General features: G+C 44.2%; 1 protein-coding gene across 2 annotated transcripts in view; it reads right to left on the bottom strand.

Annotated features, from left to right (window-relative positions):
• radil (Ras association and DIL domains) overlaps nt 1–14,580 on the bottom strand; it is a 132,524-nt gene continuing 117,944 nt past the window's right edge. For both annotated transcript variants that reach the window (XM_080206394.1, XM_080206395.1), the window contains exons 12-15: nt 9,010–9,436; nt 5,765–5,889; nt 5,236–5,375; nt 1–4,431 (exon numbers count right to left, since the gene is read on the bottom strand). In XM_080206394.1, the coding sequence (XP_080062520.1) occupies nt 4,332–4,431; nt 5,236–5,375; nt 5,765–5,889; nt 9,010–9,436 (792 nt within the window). In that variant the 3' untranslated portion in view covers nt 1–4,331. The remainder of the gene's footprint in view (nt 4,432–5,235; nt 5,376–5,764; nt 5,890–9,009; nt 9,437–14,580) is intronic.

The raw sequence follows: 14,580 nt of genomic DNA, 5'->3' as shown, positions 1-14,580 counted from the left end.
GTCTCTTGTAACCACACCCCCCTCCCTCTGTTCCTATTCACACTTCCCCCCTCCACTCCTCTTCCCCTCCATTAACACCCTCTTCCCCCACTCCTTCATTAACACCCTCTTACTCATTATAACGCCTCTCCTTCCACTCCTCAATTATTCCTTCCCTCCAATACCCCCAAAGAAGCTGTGGCAAATTGCTCCAATGTATTTTGTAAATGGTACACACTGCTGCCACGATGTGCTGGTGGTAAATGAAGTGTCTGTCAAGTAGATTGTTTTGATCTGGCTAGTGTTCAACTTTGAGTCTTGCTGGAGTTACACTCATACAGGCAGGTGTAAAGTATTCCATCATATTCTTGACTTGTGATTTACAGCTAGTGGACAGGCTGTGGGGAGTCAGGTGCTAAGTTACTTAGCACAGAATTCCCAGCTGCCGACCTGTTCTCATAACTACAGCATTATTTGTGGTTGATCTGGTTACGTTTCTGATCAATGGTAAACTCAAGAATATTGATGTTGGGGATTTCAGAAATGATATTTTTCAGTGTCAAGGGAAGGTGGACATTGCCTAACATCTGAGTGATGTGAATGTTATTTGCCACTTGCCATTTACAAGGGGAGATGATAGTGACTGGTATTGTCACTGGACTAGTAATCTAGAGATCCAAGAACAGAGGACATGGGTTCAAGTCTTACCATGGCAGATAATAAAATTTGAATTCCATAAAATTCTAAAATTAAAAGCCTAATGATGACCATGAAACCATTGTTGGAAAAAAATCCACCTGGTTCATTAATGGGTGATACAATGGCTAGCACTGCAGCCTCACAGTGCCAAGGACCTGAGTTCAATTCCCAGCTTGGGTCACTGTCTGCGGAATCTGCATGTTCTCCCTGTGTCTGCATGGGTTTCCTCCAGGTGCTCCGGTTTCCTCCCACAGTCAGAAAGATGTGCTGGTTAAGTGCATTGATCATGCTAAATTCTCCCTCAATGTACCTGAACAAGTGCCAGAGGGGATTTTTCACAGTAATTTCATTGCAGTGTTAATAAACTTTAATGTCCTTTTGCGGAAGATAATCTGCTGTCCTTACATGGTCTGGTCGACATATGACTCCAGATTCTGAAATGGAGAGCTGTTAGGTGTGGGCAATAAATGCTGATGTCCACATGAATCTTACTGCATGTAAACATGGACTGCTTCAGTAGCTGAGGAGTTATGTCCAAATATCAGCAAAAAAAAACAAACTTTTCATTTCTAATGTTATGATGGAGAGACAGTATTGATGAAGCTATTGAACTGAAGATTGTTGGACTAAGGACACTTACTGAGGAACTCCTGCAGGAATGTCCTGGGATGAGGGAATTGGCCTCCAACAACCATAGCCACCTTCCATTGTGCTAGGTATGACTCCAGCCAATTGAGAGTGTTCCCTTTGATTTCCATTGCCTTCAATTTTGCTAGGGCTCCTTGATGCCATACACTGTAAAATGCTGCCTTGATATCAAGGGCATATTGTAGTTACACAGGTAATCCTTGCCAGAAATTCCAGTGATCTTTGAAAAAACAATCAGTTTGCACCCAGTTTACAGTTGTAAGGGAGAGCAAAAATGCAGGGGGACTTCAGGCTCTTGCAGTTATATATCATCGCAGCGCTCAAAACTTTAGAATGAATTGCAGTGCATTTATTGTTATTGTGTGACTATATATTGCAAGGTGCTGCAAATGACAATGAAATGAATAACCATTCAGTTTATTTTCAATATTATTCAGAGTGTTGATCAGAATATGTTGGGCACCATTGTTTAAGGGATGGCACAGTGGTTAGTGCTGCTGCCGCACAGTGGTTAGCGCTGCTGCCTCACAGTGCCAGGGACCTGGATTCAACTTGCAGCTTGGGTCACTGATTGTGTGGCGTCTGCATGGGTTTCCTCTGGGTGCTCTGGTATCCTCCCATTACTGCAAAGATGTGCAGGTTAGGTTTATTAGCCATGCAAAGCTGCCTCTTAGTGTTCAAAGATGTTTACGTTTGGACAATTAACCATGGTAAAAGCACGGAGTTAAGGGATAGGGCAATGGGGAAGGCCTAGCTAAGATGCTCTTTTGGAGAGTCCATTTAAACTTGATGGGCCAGATGGCTTCTTTCTGCATTGTAAGATTCTGTGGTAACGTGGATATTTCCATTTCAATACTGGGCAGCTGGCTGCTTTGCAGCTATTTAAATTAATTAAAACATTTACTGCTAATTGAGATATTAATTTCCTGATTATCTTGACTTTTTGTCAGGGGACATGAGTTGTAATAGTAACACACATGGATCATTGCTGCAGAATCCTGCTGGGGCACAATCTGGTATTTTAGATTAATTCCTTCTAAATACATCAGTGGGGCATTTAATAACGTCACTGAGACATTTTTCCCCTTTGGTTCTAACAGGAAGTTACACTTCATCAGTTACACATTATGGTTTTTAGTATGTGGAAATTTGAAATAACGAGGTTAAATTAATTTAAAAATATAATCCAACCAGGATAAGCCTGTCTGATTGGATGGACACAGGTGGGGATAATAGATATTCAGAATGCAGTGATTATATTTATATCTTTAATCTGATATCCATTTCTTCAGTAATTGAAGATTTTGTTACTGTACAGTGATCAATCAGCACTATCCAGATCTGGCACTTGTTAGACTCATAGAATCCCTACAGTGCAGAAGGAGGCCATTTGGCCCATTGAGCCTGCACTGACCACAATCCCACCCAGCCCCCATCCCCAGGTATTTACCCTATTATTTCTCCTAACGTACACATCCTGGAACATTAGGGGCAACTTAGTATAGCCAATCCATCTAACCTCCACATCTTTGTTCTCATTATATACCTGCAGTAAAAATCCTGGAGATACCAAGCCCAGAATCAATGTCTACAGCAGTTAACTCTGGAATTAGCTGTGATGCTTGCAATAAAATCACTGTTTAGAAATATAGAAAAATATTTATTTGTAGCTGTCATAGTTTTGAAAGCTGATGGGGTTAAAGCCCTACTGCTCAAAGTCCTTGCTAAAGTTTAAAACATTTAATAGTGAATTGACAGCCAATGTAATTCTCTCCCTGTTTTTGGTTTTGTAGAATCAGGAGACGTAACAGGCTGATAATTCGCTTATCAAAATCAAATTCATCTCCTTTGTTTCCAAATAAACCATCTGGATCAGATGAAACAACCAGAATATTGCTGGGGCATAATTTGTTAGCTGGCTTTCTAAGCCAGATTACAAATGGGATATGTATCAAAATGATGTGACCCTACAGCACTGAACTATCAGCCTATGCTATGGATTCAAATCCTGTAGTGGGGCATAAAGCCACACCTTTTTGAATTAGATCAGTGCTCCACTGAACCAAGGTAATATAGTCCGAAGATAAAGGCAAAACACTGCAGATGCTGGAATCTGAAACAAAAACAGAAAATGCTGGAAAATCTCAGCAGGTCTGACAGCATCTGGAGAGAGAATAGAGCCAGTGTTTTGAAAGAGATGACTCCAGACTTGAAACATTGATCCTGTTCTCACTACACAAATGCTGTCAGACCCATTGAGATTTTCTAGCATTTTCTGTTTTTGCTACTGTAGTCCTTAATGGGTTAAGCTGTAAAACTGTCAGGTCTCATCAAAGTTCATTTTTTCTTTCTTCATTTCACATTCAGTAACTGATCTCTCCTTTGGCTAGCTGTGTCTCTTTCTCACACTATATCACACTTATTCAATCAAATGAGAGGATGAAACAGCAGCTCTGGCAATGAAATGTTCCATGCTCTTCTGCTATTTGTGAAGAATAGTTTCCAAAGAATGGGAGTGTTCTTTGGGTTTGTCAATTGTGTTTAGATTTCAGGTTGATCAATACTATGGTATCACTGTACTTAGATGGATAGTGACGGTATATTTATAACTCTGCTTAGATATTCAAGAGTTCATCTTAAAGATCAATGATTTTTATCATCTGAAGGATGTGAGCTGATTTTGAGCCCCTCGTGTCTGCTTTTGTAATCCTGGAATTAAAGACCTGAATTCAGACAAGACTAAGTGTGATGGTCATGAGAAAAAGCACTTTGTATAAATAATTTTAACACTGAATTTAGAAGGTGAAACCGGGGCAACTCTTAAACAGCTTGCCTGCCATTTACCAATCACGATTTAATTTCAGAAGAAGGATCTGAACAATGATTGCAGATGGACAGATCTGTGGATGGTTGCTCAACTGCTCTTTTAGATGTGAAGGTATGAAGAGAACAAATAAACTAATGTTGAATGATTGCTGTCTGTTCTCTGGTTCAGTGAATGAGGATTAACAAGATGATGCACTGATCTTCTCAGCAATGAGGAAATCTGACTTGGCAACAAGAAATCTTGGTCTCTCACCCGCTGATCGGATCAGGTTAACTGCACTGCAATCAGAAGCAAGAAATTAGCACATTGCAGTTAGGAACTCTTCAGCTGAGCACAAGTTGATAACTTAAGGTTAACCCTGGTATTAGGAATGTAAGTCTGATCTGAAAATGCACAATGCAGCAATGACACCCTGTGGGTGCAGTGTGTAACTTGCTGCTTTGTGGAATGCTGATAACTTGCTGGGACCCAAGACTTAAGTAGCCTCCTTGGGATCATTCACACACCAACTTGTATCACTAAATTCAGGTCCTATGCTATAAATAGCCTGTCCTAACGTGTCTTTTAGAATAGCATTTAAAAATGAAATCTCATCCCACTTCCAAATAATGTAAAAACAAGCAACAGTTATCAGTTTTAACTTCTAATTATTACCAAATGCAATTTTGGTTATTTGTGAAAATTTGCTGAGGAACTGTATCTCAAAATGGAGAATCTAAAGAGGACCTGTTACTGATCTAATATTTCTTCAGTTTTTTTATTTTGAAGTCTGGTATGTGTAGGGGTGTAAGTGAGATGTGAGCATTTGTAAGTGTGAGGTGTGTGGTGTGTAGGTTTAGTTTGTGTGCTCACAAGAGGAATCCAATACCACAAATTAAAACCACTTCCAGTTTCAGTTCACAGTAATATTTCTGAGAAAGGTATTAAGACTTTATAGCCAGTTAGAGTTTATTTCTGGTGGGAAAGAGAGAATCAGTAAGAGAAGTGGAAGGTGCCCTAATGGGGTGGATTTGCTGAGGGATGGGTGGAGGAAAATGCTTCTATTTCATCACAGCAGAAATAAATGAAAGCTCAGTGATTACCTGTCATAGTCTGCTCCGATTAAGCTGGCTCCATTTACAGCCAGGATTCTGTCCCCAATCCCGAGTCTTCCATCACAGGCTGCAGGGCTGTCAGGTAATAGAGTTCTGATGTAGATCCCAGGGGAATTTAAGGTTGTATGCTGCAAAGGAGATGAATGTAAGGATAGAAAAGGCATCAGACCTGTTTCTGCTCAGCACAGTGAGTCAAATATTTTCCAATACTAGAACTCAAACTTAGACCCATGAGGCACTGAAACAAGAATCACAACTGCTGAGTTTAATATATCCTGGATTTATGTAAAAAAAAGGTAGTTCACTTAATGCTGCACAAGCCACACTTAATGCTGAAATAAATAGCATGGGAAATTGAGTGTTGAATCGTGTGAGATTACAGATATCTATGTCAGCTCATAGAATATTGCGAACTGTTAAGAGTTAATTATATATCATACACTTTGCTTATTGTAACATTATTTATTGGTGGATATAAATACTACTTATTGATTAATATTCAGTTCATCTCACTCACCAGTCCATCTATCAGTCCCATTCCTAAACCAATGGGTCCCCTCTCCAGCTCCACCACAAACACACGTGGATCATCTCCTGAACTCAGGCTGGAAGATGTTGGTGTTGATAAGTCATAGACTCCTCCTGTTTAAAATCAAATGTAAGGATTCACCTGGTATTATTATGCAAAGTTAGTATCCTATGTAAAACGGTCATCACTTGACTTTGGTAAAAGTGCATAAATTGCTTGGGATTAAATTTTCACCTACACTGGATTAAAACTCTGAAAGGCACTGTGACACAGTGGTTGGCACTGCTGCCTAACAGCGCCAGGGACCTGGGTCACTGTCGGTGTGGTGTTTGCACAATCTCCCTGTGTCTACATGGGTTTCCTCCGGGTGTGCTGTTTCCTCCCACATTCCAAAGACGTGCGGGTGGGTGTACTGGCCATGCTAAATTGACCTTTAGTGTTGGGGGGAATCACTAGGGTAAATGCATGGGGTTATGGGGATAGAGCCTGGGTGGGATTGTTCGGTGCAAACTTGATGGGCCAAATGGCCTCCTTTTGCACTGTAGAATTTCATGAATTTGAACCAAACTACAGACATACTGGACCAAAACAACAAAAGTTGTAGACAGATGATACTCTTTCAACACAGTGACCTCGTTGGCATACTGCACATACCCAGAACTCTGGTCTGTATATGAAGAGGACAAATTAAGGTAAGCAAAGACCTTGAAAGGACCTACCTGTTTAAAGTCGAAGGTTACTACCTTCATTGATGTTTTTTAAAAAGGTCATATTTACTATGTAACTGTAGTGATTCTAAAAACATACATTTTCAATCCATTTTTTATGCTTCAGAACCATTGTATTATTTTAATGGGAAAAGTAGCTTGTTTTTATTCATTTGAGAGATTTGGGATTCACAACATGGATTGCCCATCCTTAACTGCCCTTGAGAAGGTGGTGATGAGCTGACTTCTTGAACCACTCCAAGATTTTGACCCAATGGCAGTGAAGGAATGCCGATATATTTTCAAATCAGGGTGGTGAGTGGACTGGAGGGGAACTTGGAGGTAGTGCTGCTGCCCTTGTCTTGGATGGTAGTGGTCGTGGGTTTGGAAGGTGCTGCCTAAGGAGTCTTGGTTAGTCCCTACAGTGCATCTTGTAGACGGTACATGTGGCTGCCACTGTGTGTGTTTGTGGAAGGGCTAGCAATCCAGCAGGCCTGCCTTTTCCTGGCGTCAAATTTCTTGTGTGTTGTTGGAGCTGCGCTCATCCAAGCATTCTATTACATTCCTGACTTGTCCTTTGTAGAGCGTGGACAGGCTTTGGGGAGTCAGGAAATGAGTTACAAACTGCATGATTCATGCTGTCTTACCTGCTCTTATAGCCATAGTATTTATATGGCTGGTCCAGTTCAGTTTCTGGTCAATGGTAACATCCAGAATGTTGATAATGGGGTATCCATTCATGGTGACGCCATTGAATGTCACACTATGATGGTTAGATTCTCTCTTCTTGGAGATGGTCATTGCCTGGCACATGTGTGATGCAAATGTTACTTGCCACTTGTCAGGTCAAACCGTGGTATTGTCCAGGTCTTGCTGCATCTGAACATGGACCACTTTCGTATCTGAGGAGTCGTGAATGGTGCTGAATCAGCAACGAACATCCCCACTTCTGACCTGATGGAAGGTTATTGATGAAGCAGCTGAATATGCTTGGGGCCCAGGACACTACCTTGTGGCCCACCTACAGTGATGTCCTGGAGCTAAGATGACTGATCTCCAACAACTATAACATCTTCCTTTGTGCTAGGTATGACTCCAATCATTGGAGAGTTTTCCCCCAATTTGCAATGACTCTAGTTTTGCTAGAGCTCCTTAATACCACATTTAGTCAAATTCTGCCTTGATGTCAATGGTAGTCATTGAGTTTAGGATGAATGCATTGAATGCATCTGAATTACCCCCAATTGTTCCTAACTGCAATATTTATATGAAGGAGAATCTGGGAGCACTTAACTGCTTTGAAGGTGTCACAGAAAGAAAGATCAACAAATAACTGATTGCTGCCTAAAAACTATTAAGCTGTCAATCAAAGATAAGTTAAATGGACTGGACTTAAACTAATGGAAATAAATGCTTTCAAATGGTTTGAAGGGATTTCAAAGGCTTTGAACTTTCGATGAAGGCATCAGAGACTTGAAATAAATTCTGTGTTGAAAGATTGAGGCCAAGTGAAAAGCTGTGAAGAAGGGAATTCCCCCTATGAAAGTGACTCTCTCACCTGCAGCTTCTTAAAGAGAGACAGGGGAATGCCTTCTGCAGAGTGGAGTGCTGCTGGGATTTGAAAACTTGCCAGGTGTCCAAATGACACAGAGATTAAAGTGACCAGCCCTTTTCAGTTAACAGACCAGAATGATGACTTTGATCAGAGAGGGTCAACCCACAGCACGTGGACTACAGCGACTCAAGAAGGCAGCTCACTATCACTTTCTCTTGGGCAACAAGAGAGGGGCAATAAGTGCTGGCCAGCCAGCGACGTTCATGTCCCACGAATGAATAAAAAGAAACGTGGTCTTTTATTTTAATAGTTTTAGTGTGAGGCTTGGGTTAACACAAGCTGACAAGATAATATAACTCTATTAATGACTGGTTACGAATGGAAACTTGTCATTTGATTGTAATGGAATGTAACCTCCTGAGGTCTGAGAAAATAGCTGATAGAACTGTGTCTGTGTACAACCCATAAAGCAGGGGTTGTTGCAAAGCAGACAGCCAGACGCTGCCAAACCAATCGGTGACATGCTGGCACACATCCATTATCTTTGAGACAGGAAGGCCAAGAAGAAGAAATAAATTTATTATTGGTCAATTGGGGAGATTCTGAATTTCAATTTTATAGGAGTAATATTCAGTTCAGCAAGTCCTGTTGGATAATGTAAATCTCCTTCTGTTAAGATGTGTAAGTATTGTGAACTCCAGTACTGGAGATCTACAAAGCAAAAATATGATTGATGTTCTTTACTGGCATTCTTGTTTGAGCAGTTCAGTTTAATTTTGACTAAACCTCAGTCCACATATTTCAGAAGTTTAATTCGCCCTCTCAGATTTTTCTTGGCTGGCTTTGCAGTGTTGAATTTTGTTGGATAGAATGACCTGGGTAATCCTATATTTTGTGGTTTAATGCTAATCATCTTGACCATCAGTGGAGTAGCAAAAACATTCCTAAAACTTCATATTCCTGACAGTTACCTTCCCCCTCATGGGATCCATTCCTGCAGATGTTGTTTTTCCAGCTGTTTGATGCATGTCTACCACTTCCATTGGTTTGTGCACAATCAATGTGTGCAAGTTCAGAGTTCAAAGGTGTGTTTGGAGGAGTTAACAGGCAGGAAGGGTCTAATGGCTGCACGCTTTGCCCTGGGAACCTGTGCCTTCCCAGAGTATTTTGGAGCTGTAGGTTATGTAGCTTTTCTTTAAGTTCATGGCAAGAATTAAAATCTCTGTGTGATCCGTTGACCCAGGAACTGCTCGAGCTTCTACCGTCTGTCTCTGTGTCAAAATTACCATTGAGGTGATTGCTTCGGTCTGATTGCTGATTGGGAGCCTTGTGATTGGAAAGTGTGTTTGAATTGCCTGAAGACAGTTGGTGACAGCTGTGAGAAACTGGAAATTCCATCTGTCGGAAATACAAATTGGAAAAAATAAAACTCCCTGCCACCAGTCCATACAAAATCTTACAGGAACAATAGAATATAGGCCTGGGTAGCAATCTAGCCCCAACACAAAGGAATGAAAAAGCACATTCAGGTCAATTCACAAATAATGACAAACAATTAACTAATGAGAGGTTAATTCTGAAAGTCACCTTCACAATGCAAAAGTCAATGTTATCCATAACCTGTTTGTAGAATTATTTTTTGTTAAATTATGGCCTTCAAATGGAAAATAGTATCACAAGCACTACTCATTATATGACCCTGATTCAGTTTTGCCCAGGTCGTGAAATTCTTTCATCCCAAGCAGTATCCCTTAAATGTGATTACACACAATAAAGTAATTAATGAGTCAATCAAATCCATAAGAAATAACTTTGTTTACACTCAAAACACAAAGCAGCGCTTTTCAGCAGTGGGTGGGAGCTCAGCCTCTTTACAACTTGGTTTCTCTTGCAGGAAATAACTTCAGTTTATGAGGTGATTGATTGGACAGAAGAGATTATAGGAGAAGTTGATTTTTCTTTTAATTGTGAAGGGACAGAATAGCGTAGATAGGAACCAACTACTTCTAGAAGTTAAGGGATCTCGAGCGAGGGAGCCTGAAGACCGTCTTAGAGTGACTTGAAATCACTTGACATGAGCAGCACATAACTGTGGTCATGGAGCATTGTGCAGTGAATTAGGTACAAGAACACAACAACGAGGTCAGTTGCTTTTGAGATTCCCATATGGACATTTAAATCACTGACAAATAGAAGAATAAGAATGTTTTCTGAGGCTCTGATTGCTAAGATGTGGGAAGAACATTAAGGATATGCAGAGCCAAACTGATCAGAAAACTTTGCCATTTGATGCTTGTCAAAAGATATTTCATTTCCTTTTGGCAGAAATGTATTGCGATCTAGAAATCTGCCTCCTTCAATCCCTCTTCTTCAACCCCTTAAACAATTCTTTACTTTTTATTCTATCTTAATTTATTCATTAGTGACCCAAGCTGGGCATCAAATCTTATTCTCTAGCGATGTGAGGCAGCAGTGCTAAATACTGTATCACCGTGCTGTCCTTTACTCACTAGAAACTGATGTTCATTTGATTTTTAAATGACCTGATGTAATTATGAGTGTGCTCCAACACAGCACTCCCAGTGGGATTGAGAAAGCTTCTTTCCTTGAAATGTAAATCAGGGGGCATCTGGGATTCTCTGTTTTCACATGTTCAAGTGTGCACTTGAAAGAAGCTTGTATTGTCGGGATGTCTTTCCACCTCAGTTTGCCCATAAATTACAATTAGACCCATGTCGCTGAGCTCGGTACCTTGAGTGATGAAATTAATATTTGAGTAAGGTAAGAATCACTGTTAGTGGTGTGATCTCTTGTACTGCTTTTCCAGTCACTATTTAAATTTTAATGCCTGTAGCAGGCAAAAAGAGGAAAATAATCGAGCAAAATGCAGGAGGAAATTGTGAAATTCTCCCAGTTCCATTACGCAAATGTGCATGCTCTGGGTTGCCCTGATGCAGCGTTAGCTAAACTTATTAAACCCACATGCCAGATAGTCCTCAATGCCCCCCCATACTCAGACTGACCAAATCCCTTAAGGGACTGTAATGTAACAATACTCATGGTACATAATCCTAACAGTCTGTTTTGTAATCCTCCGAAAATGTTTAAATAATTCCCAACATCATGATTTACATATGTATGCCCTCTCGAGCCTACTAACACTTCTCATCTTGAGCACTATCCAAAAAAAACTTCTAAATTATAGTTGCAGAGAGTTTTCTCAGACTATCATCACATTTCCCCCACCTTTGTTTTCTTCAGAATGATTAACTCCGAGTCTTAAGTAAAACAGAAGGAGCGTGATTATCACAAATTGGGATTAAGTGCCCACGCCAGTAGGAGCACCAGAGTGTTCGCTGGCAGCGTCTGTCAGGTGGGATTCTCCATCATGGGACAGTGCTGAGGTCAGCCTCTTGCTCCAAGCCTAATCCATAGCCCCTTGGTGGCCACTTGCTCTGCAGCCTGGCTGTGGCAGAGGACACGTGGGCACTGGACATTTCTCCTTGACTCCCTTTGGGGTCCAATATGCCAGGTCCATGATTGTCAGAACCTGCACCAAAGCTCGGTTGGTGCAAATCCTGCTGGGGAGATGGATGAATAGCTAGAGGGAATTGAAAACTTTAAGCTTGCTAATTTGAATTTGGATATTTATTGGGTTTCCACCCATTGTGGGAGGGAACCTGATCTGGGCTGTTGTGGTGCGCCAGGAGCATCGTGACAGATCCAGTGTCTGGCGCAAAACCTCTTTTTTGCCTGATCCCTGATTCTCTAGGTCAACGTGATTGCCACTGGTCGCTAGCGGACCTGGGAATCCCAACCAAGGTTAGATACTCCTACAGCCTCGATATCCCAACTAATGTGGGGATCAAACTGGCTGCAGTATTTCAAAGTGAAAACCTATAGGCAAATACTTTATATTATCGTGGCCTAGTATTGTGTCTGATCAATGACTGTCCCCATTCTTAGCCAACAGTGTTATTTTTAGCATATACAAATGCATGGAATAGTTAAGCTACAAGTTGTCATGTCCAATCTACGTAATAGGAGAGATGGTGGCGTAGAGTCTCAAACTGAATTCTTGCTGGCATGTTTCTGGTTGCTCATGAGATTTAGCAGTCATTATGGGATTTGCACCTGTGGCGAATGGAGCCAGTATAATGTAAAGGCTGAAATACTTAATATCTACTGAACAGTTAGATAATGTATTCCAAGGCTAGCTCATCTTCCTGTAGAATATTGAAATGTTAAAGCTTTAACAAACTATTCAAGTATTAAAAGGCTAAGGGGGAGTCTAATTTGCTCAAATGTAGCCAAATAGCACTCAGTTCAATATCCAAACAGAAGTTATGTGACTTGAGTTCTGGTATGGATTCTGAGTCCTTTGTGGAAAAAAAAGTCTATTAACTTTTGATTGTTCCCTTTTCAGAACAGTGTTCCTGCAGAAGTACAATCTCATTGGGCCAAGTTTGTGTGGAAAACAAACTGCATCTTTGCTCAGCTATTATTTTAAATTGTCTGAGTTCCGGTTATTGATGAAAGGACAAATATTCTTTTCTGTCAGCAGCGTGATTTAATTGGCGGACACACAAACTGGGAATGTTCAATGACAGAAGAGACGAGGACGCAGAGAATACTCTTCAGCTGCCATTGTCCCATGCAAAAGTAATGAGCCCTGCATAATTGAATTCACTAATGAGATTTAATGCATGGCTTCACAACACACATAGCGACTGCGAAATGCTTAGTTATCAGTTTGGACTGGGAGCTGGAGTTTGGCTTCAAGCAAAGTCACCTGCTGAGAAAACATAAAAATGGGGGAAAACTCAGGAGGGGCAATTCTCCCAAAAAAATCCCACGTGTATATCATTAAAAGCTCAGGGCTTGGAGTCTGACAGTTTCGGGCCTCTGTGCATGTGCAGTGGTCCTGATCTTACAGGCTGCAGTCTGCTAGCTGGCTCAATCACTGGCCAGATTGGGACCCCTTCCTGCCTAACCCCCACCGCCAACTGCCCTCCCCACCTCCTCCTCACCCTCCTCTCCACCCCTCCTCCTCCTCCCCACCCCTCCTCCTCGTCCCCCTCACCCCTCCTCCTCACCCTCACCTCCCCCTCACCCCTCTTCCCATCCTCCCCTGCACCCTCCTCCTCCTCCTCCTCCCCACCCCCTCCTCCCCCCTTGCCTCTCCCCCTCCCCTCCCCCTTCCACCTTATCTCTCCCCTCACCTCCCCGCTTCCCTCTCCCCTCTCCTCTCCCCCCTCCCTCCCCTCCCCCTTCCTCCCCCCTCCCCCTCTCACCCCTCCCCCTCTCACCCCTTCACCCCTTCCTCTGTCTCCCTCCCTCTCCCCCCCCCACCCCTCCCCCTCCCTCGCTCTCCTCTCCCCCCTCCCCCCTCTCTCTCCTCCCTCCCCCCTCCCTCCCCACTCCCTCTCCCCCCACTCCCTCCTCTCTCCTCTCTACCCCCTCTCCCCCACTCCCTCCTCCCTCCCCCTCCCCCCCTCCCTCTCCCCCGTCCCTCCTCCCTCCCTCTCCCTCCCCTCTCCTCCCTCCCTCTCCCTCCCGTCTCCCTCCCCCCTCCCCCCTCTCTCTCCCCTCTCCTCCCTCTCCCTCCTCCCTCCCCCCTCTCTCTCCCCTCTGCCCCCCTTCCTCTTCCCTCTCTCTCCCCTCTCCCGCCCTTCCCTATCCTCCCTCCCCCCTCTCTCTCCCTCCCCCTCCCCCTCTTCTCTCCTCCCTCCCCCCTCCCCCACTCCCTCTCTCCTCCCTCCCCCCCTCCCTCCTCCCCTCCCTCTCCCCCACTCCCTCCTTCCCTCTCCTCCCTCCCTCTCCCCTTCCCCCCACTCCCTCTTCCCTCTCTCTCCCCTCTCCCCCACTCCCTCCCTCTCTCTGCCCCCCTTCCCTATCCTCCCTCCCTCCCCCCTCCCTCTTTCCCCCTCCCTCCTCCCTCCCCACTCGCTCTCCCCCCCACCCTCCCTCTCACTCCCCTCCCCCTTTCTCTCCCCCCTCCCCCCCACTCTCTCCCCCCTCCGCCCCTTCCCTATCCTCCCCACTCGCTCACCCCCCAACCCTCCCCACTCGCTCTCCCCCCAACCCTCCCTCTCTCTCCCCTCCCCCCCTCTCTCCCCCCTCTCTCTCCCTCCCTCTCCCCACTCCCTCCTCCCTCTCTCTCCTCCCTCTCCTCCCTCCCCCACACCCTCCTCCCTCTCTCCCCCCCCCCTCCCTCCCCTCTCCCCTCCCTCCCTCCCTCCCTCCCTCCCCTCTCCCCTCCCTCCCTCCCTCCCTCTCCTCTTCCCTCCCTCCCTCCCCTCCCCTCGCCCCTCCCTCCCTCCCTCCCTCTCCTCTTCCCTCCCTCCCTCCCTCCCCCCCTCCCTCCCTCCCTCTCCTCTTCCCTCCCTCCCTCCCCTCTCTCCTCTCCCCTCTCCCCTCCCTCCCTCCCTCTCCTCTCCCCTCCCTCCCTCCCTCTCCCCTCTTCCCTCCCCTCTTCCCTCCCCTCTCCCCTCCCTCTCTCCCCTCCCTCCCTCCCTCTCCTCTCCCCTCCCTGCCCTCTC

The sequence above is a fragment of the Carcharhinus amblyrhynchos genome, chromosome 18 (assembly GCF_965287045.1).
Source record: "Carcharhinus amblyrhynchos chromosome 18, sCarAmb.v2.hapA, whole genome shotgun sequence".
Taxonomy (NCBI): Eukaryota; Metazoa; Chordata; class Chondrichthyes; order Carcharhiniformes; family Carcharhinidae; genus Carcharhinus; species Carcharhinus amblyrhynchos.
Note: the sequence above shows the minus strand (reverse complement) of the source record. Positions and strands in the feature narration are given on the sequence as shown.